The sequence below is a fragment of the Nerophis lumbriciformis genome, linkage group LG11 (genome assembly GCF_033978685.3).
Source record: "Nerophis lumbriciformis linkage group LG11, RoL_Nlum_v2.1, whole genome shotgun sequence".
NCBI lineage: Eukaryota > Metazoa > Chordata > Actinopteri > Syngnathiformes > Syngnathidae > Nerophis > Nerophis lumbriciformis.
In genome coordinates, this window is record NC_084558.2 from 53,573,328 (window position 1) to 53,589,071 (window position 15,744).

The 15,744-nt window shown below is 40.3% G+C and overlaps 2 protein-coding genes across 2 annotated transcripts; both read left to right on the top strand.

Annotated features, from left to right (window-relative positions):
* Window positions 1–8,640: 8,640 nt before the first annotated feature.
* On the top strand, window positions 8,641–9,304 carry LOC133609987 (histone H1.4-like). Its single transcript, XM_061966035.1, has one exon. The coding sequence runs from the start codon at window positions 8,641–8,643 to the stop codon at window positions 9,244–9,246; it is 606 nt and encodes a 201-aa protein (XP_061822019.1). The 3' UTR covers window positions 9,247–9,304.
* Window positions 9,305–14,858: 5,554 nt separating this feature from the next.
* LOC133610242 (histone H3) lies at window positions 14,859–15,295 on the top strand. The gene has a single exon (XM_072914038.1). The coding sequence runs from the start codon at window positions 14,872–14,874 to the stop codon at window positions 15,280–15,282; it is 411 nt and encodes a 136-aa protein (XP_072770139.1). The 5' UTR covers window positions 14,859–14,871; the 3' UTR covers window positions 15,283–15,295.
* Window positions 15,296–15,744: the final 449 nt, after the last annotated feature.

Below are 15,744 nucleotides of genomic sequence, written 5' to 3' on the forward strand. Positions count from 1 at the left end.
AAGTGGGGAATAAAAAAAATAGTAATAGCCTACTAAAATGCTTGCAATCAACAGTTAAATAAATATGCCTCGTTTGTTTAGTGCAAAAACAAATATTAAATTAAGAAACCCTTTGTCATGTCTGTGTAATCATGTTTTGTTTTAAGTCATGTTTTGTTTAGTTATAGGACTCTTTAGTTTCTGTCTTTTCACTCCCTTGTCTTGTTTCCATGATTACCCCATTAGTTTCACCTGTTCCACGTTTGGACTCATTGTGCACTCTTGATTGTCACCATAGCAACCCATTAGTTTTCACCTGTCACGTCACGCACCTGTTTTCGTTAATCAAGTCTGTAGTATTTAAGTTCAGTGTTTTTAGTTTGTCTTGCTGGTGACATCCCCACATTTATGCTCGACACATTTCTAACTCCTTTTCATGTCACGCTGCTCCTTTTTTGTCCATGCCAAGTTTTCTTTATTCAAGCCATAGTTTGCAAATTTTGTTTAATTGTTCATAGTTTCTGCCCTTGTGCAAGTGTTTATAGTCAAGTTTTGTACTTCCGCCCTTGTGCGCGCCTTTAGTTTGTTCCTTTTGTTATTGTAAAATTAAATATGTATTCACCTGCAAGTCATATCTGGTCCAAATGTTCATTTAAAAAGTTAAAAAGTTAAAGTACCAATGATTGTCACACACACACACACTAGGTGTGGCGAGATTATTCTCTGCATTTGACCCATCACCCTTGATCACCCCCTGGGAGGTGAGGGAAGCAGTGGGCAGCAGCGGTGGCCGCGCCCGGGAATCATTTTTGGTGATTTAACCCCCAATTCCAACCCTTGATGCTTAGTGCCAAGCAGGGAGGTAATGGGTCCCATTTTTATAGTCTTTGGTATGACTCGGCCGGGATTTGAACTCACAACCTACCGATCTCAGGGTGGACACTCTAACCACTAGGCCACTGAGTTTGCACCACGGGAGAACAAACCACGCCATAGTCCATGTTGTGACACCCTTAACAAATGCCAACATAAAAACTAAATGTTCTGTAGCAAAGAAAATGTAAACTTAATAAATATGCAAACAAAAAGAAAATAAATACCTTCAAAATAAAACAAATAAATTAAGAGCCAGAAATACCAACATAAAAACTAAATGTTCTGTAGCCTACGTTTAAAAATATAACAAAGACAATATCAACTTAAATGTGCAAACAAAAAGATAATAGGCTACCCTAAATAAAACAAAACAAATATTAAACCAAGTGCCAGAAATGCCAACATTAAAACTACAATTTCTGTAGCTTACATTTAAAAATATAAAAATGGAAACATCAACTTAAATATGCAATAAAAAAGAAAATAAATAGCTTAAATAATATAAAAATCAAGAAACTAAACACACACACCAAAAGTGTCAAATAAAGGAAAGCTTGTTCTTGCACATTATGTTCTCTTTCAAGGTATTTTCGTCCAAAGATCTTGCCCCTACTCCAGATTTGCATTTAAAAATAGAAACTGGCTGACTTTGGATGAGCTGAGCCGATTATTTTTGTTACAATAACTGTGTAAATAATAGCCTATGTATATGTACATACATTAGTTATTATTTTAATTTTAAATCTTCTCAAAACAGCCTGCCCTACACTTTACCCCCCGCCCCTCCCCCTTGCCCTGCACTGAGTTTCTTTCTGTCTCCTCTACTCTCATAACTTTATGTGTCAAGATAATGTGTGTGTGTTTGTTTTCATGTGGCTTGAGTCAACATTAGCCGTTAGCTTGGAGAATGAATGGAGAACGGATGCCAATGGCATGAAACATATCCCCGCGACGGGAGGACAATCACTCGCGGCATTGGGGCAAGCAGAGCAGAGAGCGAGAGCGTTGTCGTTCACTGAGTGATTCATGTCGTTAACCCGCGGTGAACGAATCATTCGCTCAGTCCCTCCCCCCGCCCCCACGATGAGTAGCTGGCTGCGTCGTTCGCCGACGTCGAGGGTTCAGTGAGTCACAGAATGCGCCAGTTCCACTCATACCGGCATGGTCGCGGCGGAGCTCAACTGAACTGAGAAAGGAACGAATCAGTTCATGAAGTGATTCGGTTCAGTACGTTCACTCAAAAGATTCGTTCGTTCGAACGAATCGTTCGCAAACGACACATTAACACAAACACGACACAGAACAATCCAAAAGTAGTGAAACAAAAATGAATATTATCAATATTAGTAACAATTTCAACACAGCAGTGATTAAAAATCCCTCATTGACATTATCATTAGATATTTATAAAAACAAAACAAAAAGAATAGTGTCACAGTGGCTTATACTTGCATCACATCTCATAAACTTGACAACACACTGTGTCCAATATTTTCACAAAGATAAAATAAGTCATATTTTTGGTTCATTTAATAGTTAAAACAAATGTACATTATTGCAATCAGTTGATAAAACATTGTCCTTTACAATTATAAAAGTTTTTTTTTACAAAAATCTACTACCGTATTTTCCGCACAATAAGGCGCCCTGGGTTATAAGCCGCGCCTTCAATGAACGGCATATTTCAAAACTTTGTCCACCTATAAGCCGCCCCGTGTTGTAAGCCGCATCTAACTGCGCTAAAGGAATGTCAAAAAAACAGTCAAATAGGTCAGTCAAACTTTAATAATATATTAAAACCAGCGTGATGTGGGCGCGCATGGAATCGTATATCAACATGGACGAAGCTGCGTGAAAAAAGCCACCCGGCCTCTTCGCGTAAACTTAAACTTACCTTAACCACTCGCTCATCTTTTCTTCATCCATCCCTTCGAGTTAGCTTTTATGATGACGCCGGCTGGAAAGGTCTCTTTTGGCAAGGTCTTCCTTTTGAATATCACCATGGGTGGAAGTTTCTGGCCATTAGCATGGCAAGCTAGAACCACAGTGAAGGATGACTTCTCATTCCCTGTGGTGCGAATATTCACCGTACGTGCTCCCGTTGTATCCACAGTGCGGTTCACAGGAATATCAGTTGCTGTGAAATAGTTATCCGTGTGCGGATGGAGAGATTGCGTCTTTTCATGAACCGGATCCCTGTCGTTTAGTAGGAGCCATTTTGTGGTCTTTACAGATGTAAACACACAAAGAAAATGAAACGTACGGTAATATCCGCGTGCTTTTTCTTCTTCTACGCGGGCGGGTGGTTGCTTACAGTAGAAGAAGAAGCGCTTCCTGTTCTATGGGGGCGGGTGCTTACCTTGGCGGATGCTTGCGTAGAAGAAGAAGCGCTTCCTGTTCTACCGGGAAAAAAGATGGCGGCTGTTTACCGTAGTTACGAGACCGAAACTTTATGAAAATGAATCTTAATATTTATCCATATATAAAGCGCACCGGGTTATAAGGCGCACTGTCAGCTTTTGAGAACATTTGTGGTTTTTAGGTGCGCCTTATAGTGCGGAAAATACGGTACTCTGCTTGCATGTCAGCAGACTGGGGTAGATCCTGCTGAAATCCTTGAATTGAGAATCCTTTTGAATCGGAAAAATATCGTTTTTGAATTGAGAATCGCGTTGAATCGAAAAAATCGATTTATAATCGAATCGTGACCCAAAGAATCGATATTGAATCGAATCGTGGGACACCCAAAGATTCACAGCCAAAGTAACAATATTGGATTTTTTTTTTTTTAAGTTACTGATGGCGATTGTAAAATACGAGTCCGAATAAATACTAAAGTGCAGGGATTTTTTTCTGAGATATTGTTCATTTACAATATTGTGTTGTCTTGTAAACATTCCATGAGGTGGTGCCATTAACCCACTATTATTGTTTTGGATTGTACTTCAACTAATAAACTACAACGATAGCATTCTGACCAATCAGAAAAAAATACACATGAGAATAAAATGTATGAAAAATTACAAAACTCACATAAACAGGACATGACAACAATGTAAGACCCTGCCTGCTGTCTGTATACCGTATTTTCCGCACTATAAGGCGCACCGGATTATTAGCCGCACCTTCTATGAATTACATATTTCATAATTTTGTCCACCAATAAGCCGCCCCGGACTATAAGCCGCGCCTACGCTGCGCTAAAGTGAATGTCAAAAAAAACGCTGCGCTAAAGTGAATGTCAAAAAAACAGTCAGATAGTTCAGTCAAACTTTAATAATATATTGAAAACCAGCGTTCTAACAACTCTGTCCCAAAATGTACGCAAATGTGCAATCACAAACATAGTAAAATTCAAAATGGTGTAGAGCAATAAATAGCAACATAATGTTGCTCGAACGTTAATGTCACAACACACAAAATAAACATAGCGCTCACCTTCTGAAGTTATTCTTCATTCGTAAATCCTTCGAATTCTTCGTCTTCGGTGTCCGAATTGAAAAGTTGCGCAAGCGTGGGATCCAAAAATGGCCGGCTCCGCCTCGTCGAAGTCATCGGATTCAGTGTCGCTGTTGTTGTGCAGCAGTTCTGTGAATCCTGCCTTCCGGAAAGCTCGGACCACAGTTGTGACCGAAACTATCTGCCCAGGCATTTACGATCCACTGGCAGATGTTGGCGTATGTCGACCGGCGCTATCTGCCCGTCTTAGTGAAGGTGTGTTCGCCTTCGGAGCTGTGTGAAAAAAGCCACCCGGCCTCTTCGCGTAAACTTCCCTTAACCACTCGCTCATCTTTTCTTCATCCATCCATCCCTTCGAGTTAGCTTTTATGATGACGCCGGCTGGAAAGGTCTCTTTTGGATGGGTGGAAGTTAGCATGGCAAGCTAGAACCACAGTGAAGGATGACTCCTCATTCCCTGTGGTGCGAATATTCACCGTACGTGCTCCCGTTCCACAGTGCAGTTCACAGGAATATCAGTTGCTGTGAAATACGGTAGTAATCCGTGTGCGGATGGAGAGATTGCGTCTTTTTATGATCCGGATCCTTGTCGCGTAGTAGGAGCCATTTTGTGGTCTTTACAGATGTAAACAGGAAATGAAACGTACGGTGATATCCGCGCGTTTTTTCTTCTTCTTCCGGGGGCGGGTGAAGCGCTTCCTGTTCTATGGGGGCGGGTGCTTTCCTTGGCGGTTGCTTGCGTAGAAGAAGAAGCGCTTCCTGTTCTACCGGGAAAAAAGATGGCGGCTGTTTACCGAAGTTGCGAGATCGAAACTTTATGAAAATTAATCGTAATAAAGCGCACCGGGTTATAAGGCGCACTGTTAGCTTTTGAGAAAATTTGTGGTTTTTAGGTGCGCCTTATAGTGCGGAAAATACGGTACTTAAACTACTTTACATATTCACACTATGTCAAGTTTTCAGCGGGTGTGCTACTTATCTTGTACACGTGCCTTATTTTAACATGATGTTAAAGGTGTTTAATAAAATTATTGTATGATATATATTGGCTTTTGAGGGTCTGAAATAATTATTTGCCGAAACTAAAACATTTTGTTTAATTGTCAAAAAATAAAAGGCATTTGAATTGCATTGCGATGTTACATCTGTCAATTAGTCTATTTGAAAAGTAATAGTAATTAGTTTGAATGTAGTCAAAGTATGTTATAACTATACTACAAATTTCAGTAGGATCCCTAATGATTTAATATTTTACCCCTGGATTCAACAATATCAATAGCATTAATACACACGCCATGACTAAAAAGTACTCTATTCCTTTCATGGTATTTGCATTTTTCCCTAATATAATCCTGATTTACTTTGATATCTAACCTTTGCTGCCTACTACTTTGCAGTCTTCTATATATAGCGTAATTGTGGGCACAAATGAGACACAAAGATGTAAATGTATGGTTTATCTGATCCGGACATAAATAAAAAGCTACATTAAGGAACGTCAAATTCACACTTGCAAAAATTCAACATGTTTGAAAAGGAGTAGAAGGACAGAGAGTTTATATAATCTTTACCTTGTATGTCTCCTTGTCTATTAGTATTGTCTAAAAACTGATCATTCTTGCGCATTTTGTCTTGAAATAGTTCCTTCACTTCCCGTGCTTAGTTGTCACCATTTTCTATTTGCTGAGGAAAATATCATAGAATGTGTAATTATTGTGCAGTGGTGAAAGTAAGACAATAATAAGGGAAAATGCTGAATTAAAGACATTAAAAATGAATGATGTAATGCAGCTGAGATAGGCTCCTGCACCTCCCGCAGCCCCTAAAAGGACAAGCAGAGGTGGGTAGTAACGCGCTACATTTACTCCGTTACATCTACTTGAGTAACTTTTGGGATAAATTGTACTTCTAAGAGTAGTTTTAATGCAACATACTTTTACTTTTACTTAAGTATATTTATAGAGAAGGAACGCTACTTTTACTCCGCTACTTTTACTCCGCTACTTTTACTTCCGCTACTTTTACTCCGCTACTTTTACTCCGCTACTTTTATCTACATTCAGCTCGCTACTCGCTACTAATTTTTATCGATCTGTTAATGCACGCTTTGTTTGTTTTGGTCTGTCAGACAGACCTTCAAAGTGCCTGCCTTACTGGTGACGTTTCACTTCGTTCCACCAATCAGATGCAGTCACTGGTGACGTTGGACCAATCAAACAGAGCCAGGCGGTCACATGACCTGACTTAAACAAGTTGAAAAACTTATTGGGGTGTTACCATTTAGTGGTCAATTGTACGGAATATGTACTGTACTGTGCAATCTACTAATACAAGTTCCAATCAATCAATCAAAAGTGTGAAGGAAAAAAGATACTTTTTTTATTTCAACCGTACATCCCGTCAAAAGCCTAAAGACTGACCGCACATGAGGACGTTCCTGTCTTCACAATAAAAGTGCCGCTCCGTCGCGCCTGCGCTTTCAAAATAAGAGTCTCCGAAAGCCAGCGCAAACAAGCTAGCAAGCTAGGGAGTTTGCCGCCAATATATTTCTTGTAAAGTGTATAAAAACGAATATGGAAGCTGGACAAATAAGATGCCAAAAACCCACCACTTTCATGTGGTATTAGACAGAAAGGAGGAACTTTTCTTCTCCTCCATTTGAAAACTTGGACGTTATCATCACGACTGTCTGATTACAATCAATGCAAGTCATCAGAATCAGGTAATACACCAACTTATATTCTAGTCTTCATGAAAGAAAGGAATCTATATGTTAAACATGCATGTATATTCATTAAAACACATTTAACATGTAAACAAAAACAGCAAAATAAATAAATATAAATTATATACTGTGTATATATATATATATATATATATATATATATATATATATATATATATATATATATATATGATATGAGTGTGTATGTTACTCATCAGTTACTCAGTACTTGAGTAGTTTTTTCACAACATACTTTTTACTTTTACTCAAGTAAATATTTGGGTGACTACTCCTTACTTTTACTTGAGTAATAAATCTCTAAAGTAACAGTACTCTTACTTGAGTACAATTTCTGGCTACTCTACCCACCTCTGAGGACAAGTGGTAGAAAATGGATGGATGGGAATGATGTAAGGTGATAAATGTATACGCTGGATGTAAATCAAGCAAGAAACAGTTCATGATCAATAAATAAAATACATTATTATAATTGTCATACATGCTGCTGCTATTGAGATGAATGGTTGATAACTTATTGTTAAATGTAATATCACTATATAAGGTACTGAAAAATAAAAGTGTTGTTAATCTGTATCACCTTTTTTATGAATACAGTGCAAACAGACTCTAATGTTCATATTTGAATATTATCTAAAAATGCATTGAAGTATTATTAGTGTTGCACATACAATATGTGAGTATTTAAGCAATAATGGACATGTTGAATCCTTTTAGTAGATAGTAGCAGTCATTCATGCTGTACACTGACTACTCTATATTATCTCTCCATATACGTATATGACAATTTATATTCTATAGTCAACTTTTGTATTTCTATAGTGTTGTCCAGTGAGAAGATATATTGTTATTAAAGTGTTTGTTCAAATGTAAGGGGAGTAGGCCTCTTCACTTTTGTGTACTTCTTGTGTAATAGCACTTGGAACATAAAACTATGGTTCAAATACACGATAAACAGACAAACAAATGTGTTTAATTGCACAAAGAGAATAGAATGATGTATTAAAGACGTGAGAGGTGATATCAGATGATAACAGACACCAGCCTGACCCCAACAGGTCTCAATCAGTGGTCATTGTGTTTGCTGCGTCACTAAAACCTTGTCTTGTTTCACAGCCGCCATCAATGTTTGTCTTTTTGGGCTGGGAGTTTCTGAGTGAACATGTTTTGTAACCCGTAGGGCAGTTTTTGTTGCATTGTGAGGGACTTTTAAGTGTTTAATTGTAGAAATGAGCGAGGAAAGTCGCCGAGCTTTGCTGCTGATGTCGGGGAAGAAGTCAGCTTTGGAGGGTTGTTCGATCCAAATGCCACAAATGTGCACCTTGTAAACGTCATAAATGTGAGGAGACACTAGTTTACTACAGAGTGGAAACGTTTTTGCTTTGTAAAATCATTTCCATTGCGTCTTTTAATGGTTTTCAAAGTGCGGAGAAAGCACAAGTGAGGCACGCCGAGGAGAGACCCAGTCGCTTGAGTCTCCACGGTTCTCATCCTGCCTTTAAGTTCCGCCCCTTGCGATGGACAGTCCAGTTGAGTCCCACCTCAGTCCTTGTCAACAACAAGCCGAGTCAGAGCCAGCGATCATGGCAGAAGTAGCACCAGCCGCACCCGCTTCGTCGAAGACGGCTAAGAAGAGGAAGAGCATCAAGACCGCGAAGGTTGGACTCAGCCTCTCCGAGCTGATCACCCAGGCTGTCGCTAAGTCTAAGGAGCGGAAAGGAGTCTCTCTAGCCTCCCTCAAGAACTCCCTGAACGCCGCCGGTTACGATGTGGAGAAGAACAAGGCTCGCATCAAGATTGCCGTCAGGAAACTGGTGGCCAAGGAGGTCTTATTGCAGACCAAGGGCACCGGCGCTTCCGGCTCCTTCAAGATGAACAAGGCGTCCGAAGCCAAGCCCAAAAAGGCTCCCGCTAAGGCCAAGAGCGCCGCCAAGAAGCCCGCAGCCAAGAAATCACCAGTGAAGAAAGTCGCAGCCAAGAAGGCAGCCGCTAAGAAGCCCGCAAAGAAGGCAACAACCCCGAAGAAGGCAGCAAAGAAGAGCGCTAAAAGCCCCGCTAAGAGCCCCGCCAAGAGCGCCAAGCCGACGGCTAGGAAAGCCCCAGCGGCCAGGAAGAGTCCTGCTGCCAAGAAGAGCCCCGCTAAGAAGGCGAGCAAGCCTAAAGCCAAGACTGCAGCCAAGAAGAAGTAAATACATTTTCCCGTGAAAAAGGCTCTTTTAAGAGCCACCTCATCCACTTTTAAGAGCACTTTCCTCAATGTCAAAGTACTGTTTTGGACATGATTATGTTACAATGTCACGTTCTCATTGATGTTCATGTCAGATAGCTTCTACTTTTAGGTGTGTGCTGCAGGGATGCGCAAACTGACAAGTTAAAGGATGTGGGGTCTAAACCAACATTAACTGTTTTTAACTTTTAAACTGTTTTTATCTAACAAACTGTTCTTAGGGTAATTAGGGCCCGCAATGGCCCATTGCAAAAGGACTCCCGGGAGTCCTTATGCAATGGGACATAAGGACCTATTGTATTTGTAAGGTTTTATTCTTTATTCTTTTTCTTCCGCCGCCTCTTTGAGCACTAATTTGACCCACTTAACATGCTTCAAAACTCACCATATTTGACCCACACATCAGGACCTGCGAAAATTCCATCCATCTTCTTCCGCTTATCCGAGGTCGGGTCGCGGGGGCAGCAGCCTAAGCAGGGAAGCCCAGACTTCCCTCTCCCCAGCCACTTCGTCCAGCTCCTCCCGGGGGATCCCGAGGCGTTCCCAGGCCAGCCGGGAGACATAGTCTTCCCAACGTGTCCTGGGTCTTCCTCGTGGCCTCCTACCGGTCGGACGTGCCCTAAACACCTCCTTAGGGAGGCGCTCGGGTGGCATCCTGACCAGATGCCCGAACCACCTCATCTGGCTCCTCTCGATGTGGAAATTGTCTTTTAATAAAAAAACCAAACTGCAAAAATCAAAATTGCGCTCTAGCGCCCCCTAGGAAAAAAAAAACTAGACTACCTGTAACTCCCACTACGAAGGTCGGAAAGACATGAAACAAAATCCTCTATGTAGGTCTGATTCAGACCTAACTTTCATAATGGTACATTCTCGGGCTAAAATCTACAGGAAGTTGGCAATTCCCCCTTCAAGACAAAAAAGTACTAAAAAAAGTCACTTTTGCCTCTTTGGGCTGTAATTTGACCCCCTTAACATTCTTCAAAACTCACCAAACTGAACACACACATCAGGACTGTCTAAAACTGTGATCTAATGAAAAAACCGAACCCCAAATCTAAAAATTGTGCTCTACAGCAATTTTTTTATAAAACGCACAAAAAACTGCTCCTCGGATGAAAAATCTGACTAAACTGCCTGTAACTCCCACTGGGAAGGTCGGAGAGAGATGAAACAAAAACCTCTATGTAGGTCTCACCTAGACCTACCTTTCATAAATTGACAACCCCCAGCAAAAATCTACAGGAAGTTTGCTATTCCCCCTTCAAAACAACATTTTTTGAAAAACCGGTCACCTTCCTTCAAAAACGAACTCCTCCGAGCGCGTTTGTCGTTTCGCCTTCAAACTAACACAGGAGAGACATTGAACCCTTGTGATTACAACAACAGAAGCGCTTTTACTGCTCCGGTTTTGATTTTATGACCCTTCAAAGACCCGCTGCGCTGATGCTGCTGCAATGCTGTTTTTTTAAGATGGCTGCTTAAAAGCAGGAAGCACCAACGTGCCCACACAATGCAGACAAGGTAGGTACACTAGACAAAAGTCTTGGGACACTTCAGACTACAAGTAGACAAAAGTATTGGGACACTTAGGACTAGCACCTGCCAAATACGCGGGCCCGAACAACGCTGCTTGCAGCTTTAATTTATATTTGTTTTTTAAATGTGTATTTTTATTTCTGTTTTTAATACTTTATTTCTTTGTGGTGTACAGCCCTTTGTTTTTCAACTGTGCTTGTCTTTAAAGGGCTTTATAAATAAAGTTGGTATGGTATTATATTCATTAGTTAATTCTTTGGGATCCCCTCAAGTGAGTATTACTGGTCCTGGGATTTGGTTGAAATGTTCTAAATTATAAATTTCAGGATTAAGTAATATGACAATTATCTTTTTATATTATCAACTTAAATTTAGACCAACTTCAGATTTATCTATGGATGTTTTGTTTTTATTTGTAATGTATTTCAGTTGAAAACTGCTATATTTTCCCCCAAAATGTTTTTAAGGGGAAACTTGGAGGTGCTGGAAGTAATTGGACTCCAAAAGTGGGCAGTATAGCTCAGTTAGTAGAGTGGCCGTGCCAGCAACTTGAGGGTTCCAAGCAGGCCCGGCCCTAACCAATCTGGCGCCCAAGGCAAGATTTTAGGTGGCGCCCCCCCACATCGGCAGTGAAGTGTATATACTCACAAGAAACCGAATAGCTTTGTCTTTGACCTTTTTTTTACTTAAAGAAAGCAAATTAACAATCAGAATAGTTAACAAGATAAAAAAAAATATGAATAAATAAATGAATGCAAAAAATAAAAAATTAATATATGAAATACAATATTTTTTACATACATATTGCTTAATTTACAATAATGATGTGCACTTTAACAACTAGGCTTACAACTATACCTAATATATAAAGGGGTGGAAAAGTGACTATTACCTGCAGGGCAAACATTAGCTAACCAGAAGGCAATAACAATGTAAACAAAAAACACCTGCTTAAAAGATCTAATACAAATGTCCCTGAGGAATGTAAGGTGGGAGTACTGTAATTACCTAACGTTACATTATTATTTTCCATAACAATTTAGCCCCCTCCACAATATTAACCCGACGTTAAAACAGAAGTAGCTATTTATTGATTAGCAATTGCCGAATCATGTAACATTAGCTTAATGCTTAATTAGCTTAATGCTTAATTACTATCACATTCTGTAACAGACAAATAATTTCATGTAGGCTAACGTTACCTACCTGCTACCTCTGTCTTTTTCTCGTTTCTCCTCCTCTTCTTTTCTCTTTTTTCTTCCCTGGGCACCTGACAGTTTTGGCCGTTTTGACATCTTGTGTTGATTTTTTGATGTGGTGACGTCCAAAAAGAGTCATGATACGGGAAGGGAGGGGGCGCACCGTGCTTGGGCGTAATGTTGTAACAAATAATATTTCCATTATATAGGCTTTACTTTGCATTTTAATTAACGTGGGATTATTTTTTGTATTTAGAAATAATAGTACCAACTTTTTTCTTTTTTTTCTCCAACATTTGTGGCACTGGCGTGGCGCCCCCTGATGGACGGCGCCCTTAGCATTTGCCTATACGGCCTATGCCACGGGCCGGCCCTGATGTCACGTTCTCATTGATGTTCATTTTGCGGAGCTTTGACTTATTGGTGTGTTACTGCAGGGGGCTGCAAACTGACAGGTCAAAGGACATAGGGTCAAAAGTTTTTTATTATTTAACTTCTTGGGGATCTCATCAAGTGAGTTACTGGCCCTGGGGGTCTGGCTGGAATGTTCTGGGTTATAAACTTTAGGATTAAGTAATATAGCAATTTTTTTTTAATCAACTCATAAATTTACACCAATTTCAGATTTATCTATTGATTAATGTTTATTTTTTTATTTTTTATTTATAATGTATTTCAGTTGAAAACAATGCTATATTTCCCCCCAAAATGTTTCTAAGGGGAAACTTGGAGATATTGGAAGTAATTAGACTCTTTAAATAGGTCAATAATTTATGACTATTATAAGTATTATTATTATTATTTTAATCCGTTTTTTTTTAATAAAGAAAAAAACACTTAAAAGTTCATCACACAATGTTGTAATATAAAACTGTTTCTAAATTATTATTCTGATACATTTTTACTAAGGGGAAACTTGGAGGTTTTGGAAGTAATTGGACTCCTTAAATAGGTCAATAATTTATGACTATTATCTTTTTTTTTTTTAATAAAGAAAAAAACAACACTTAAAAAAGAACTGCTCATTAAATTGTTAGAAATACTATTTTAATTTCAATGTTTGAGTTTTTACATCAAATTTCACATTATAAGTGTTTTTTAATCCTTATGTTGTATGCCCTTTTGGTCAAACAAACCTTAGTTTTTATATGGAAAACATAACATTTTTTATTGAAATATTTGTATTTAATTCTCTCAAATTAATTGTGTGTTAAACCTACTTGGCCAATAAAACTATTGGACAAACCACATTATTCACAATAATTTATTTTTAATCAATTAAAGGTATGATTGACACATAGCACCCTGTATATTGTTGCAGTACACTATATAGATATAATTACATAATCTCAATTTACATGAATGATTGATAAAATAATAAACTTCACTCAAAATACATATCCATGTCATCACCTTGCTCCAGACATGTTCACTATGTTGTTTCCAAGTTCATTTTTCATCAGCAATAAATCCCAATTGGTTTTCCTCTTTTTTCCTCAATGTTCTGTTTATTTATTTTTTGACTGACTGGGTGGTCCAATAAATGAGCTGAACTAAACTAAACTCTGCAATATGTCGCTTCACCAACATGTGGCAGCAGAGTCCACGTTGTAACAGAAACACAAAACCACAGCCCATCCATCCATCCATCCATTTTCTACTGCTTGTCCCTTAGTTTCCCTCAAATTAGAAACACATTACTGAAGTTACAAGTAAGTGATTGTTGTTTTGCAAAAATAGTCAAATGTCCCGGCAAGAAATCTGCGTTCAAAGAACTCCGGCTTATTAGTGACTCCCAGAGCCCAAAAAAAGTCTGCGGGCTGTAGAGCGTTTTCTATTCGGGCTCCAGCACTATGGAATGCCCTCCCGGTAACAATTAGAGATGCTACCTCAGTAGAAACATTTAAGTCCCATCTCAAAACTCATTTGTATACTCTAGCCTTTGAATAGCCCCCCTTTTTTTAGACCAGTTGATCTGCCGTTTCTTTTCTTTTCTCCTCTGCTCCCCCCTATCCCTTGTGGAAGGGGAGACACACAGATCCGGTGGCCATGGATGGGGTGCTGGCTGTCCGGGGTCGGGACCCGGGGTGGACCGCTCGCCTGTATATCGGTTGGGAACATCTCTGCGCTGCTGACCCGTCTCCGCTCGGGATGGTTTCCTGCTGACCCCACTGTGGACTGGACTCTTACTGTTATGCTGGATCCACTATGGACTGGACTCTCACAATATTATGTTAGACCCACTCGACATCCATTGCATTCGGTCTCCCTAGAGGGGGGGGGGGGGTTACCCACATATGCGGTCCTCTCCAAGGTTTCTCATAGTCATTCACATCGACGTCCCACTGGGGTGAGTTTTTCCTTGCCCTTATGTGGGCTATACCGAGGATGTCGTTGTGGCTTGTGCAGCCCTTTGAGACACTTGTGATTTAGGGCTATATAAATAAACATTGATTGATTGATTGAAATATATGACCTTATCGACACCTTACACCAGATGTTACCAGGACAATAGTCAGCATAAGTCTTATAGCATTTATTTTTCATCATTCCACATTCCTCATTACATAATTCATTACATGGTCAAACATGTATTTATTTGTACATTACTCTTGCAACGTTTACATGTGATGCCAAACTACATTCTGCAAAGACTCCAGGGCTTCAGAAGCGGTTGGGCAGTTCTTGTCGATGATTGGTTCATTTCAAATTGCTCTTGTCCAATGGTTGATCAGCCTTTGCGCCGGCCTCCTCCCATACGGACCAATCAGCGCTGCCTTGTCTTTATAAAAGGCACAGCTTGCGGAGGTGGAAGTATCTTACTTCTTGAAGTCGAGACGTAGCGAACAATGGCAAGAACCAAGCAGACAGCTCGTAAGTCCACCGGAGGCAAAGCCCCCAGGAAGCAGCTCGCCACCAAGGCCGCCCGCAAGAGCGCACCTGCCACCGGCGGCGTGAAGAAACCTCACCGTTACAGGCCCGGCACCGTGGCCCTGCGTGAGATCCGCCGCTACCAGAAGTCTACCGAGCTGCTCATCCGCAAGTTGCCCTTCCAGCGCCTGGTCAGGGAAATCGCCCAGGATTTCAAGACCGACCTCCGCTTCCAGAGCTCTGCAGTGATGGCTCTTCAGGAGTCCAGTGAGGCTTACCTGGTTGGTCTGTTTGAAGATACCAACCTGTGCGCCATCCACGCCAAGAGAGTCACCATCATGCCCAAGGACATCCAGCTGGCTCGACGTATCCGCGGAGAGAGAGCTTAAGCTTTAAACTCCACAACCACAACGGCTCTTTTAAGAGCCATCACAATTTCAACTAGTGTCATTCCTGCAGTTCTATACTGTCACAAAAGAACTGTTGAAACCTTCCGTCAGTTAATTTATATTTTGAGTTATGTTGAGAGGTGAGCTATATACCCATACTCTTACGTTATAAGCATTTTGTTGGCTAAACGAGATATTTTTTTGGTTCCAACTCCGCTGCATTTGGGCGGAAGGTGGGGTAACACCCTGGACAAGTCGCCATCAGAAGCAGACAGACGTCATTCACACACTAGGGACCATTTAGTGTTGCCAAACTAAACAGAAAGTGATTTTTGGATTGTCTTAGACCAGGGGTCGGCAACCCAAAATGTTGAAAGAGCCATATTGGACCAAAAAATACAAAAACACCTGTCTGGAGCCGCAAAAAATGAAAAGCCATATTACATACAGAGTGTGTCATGA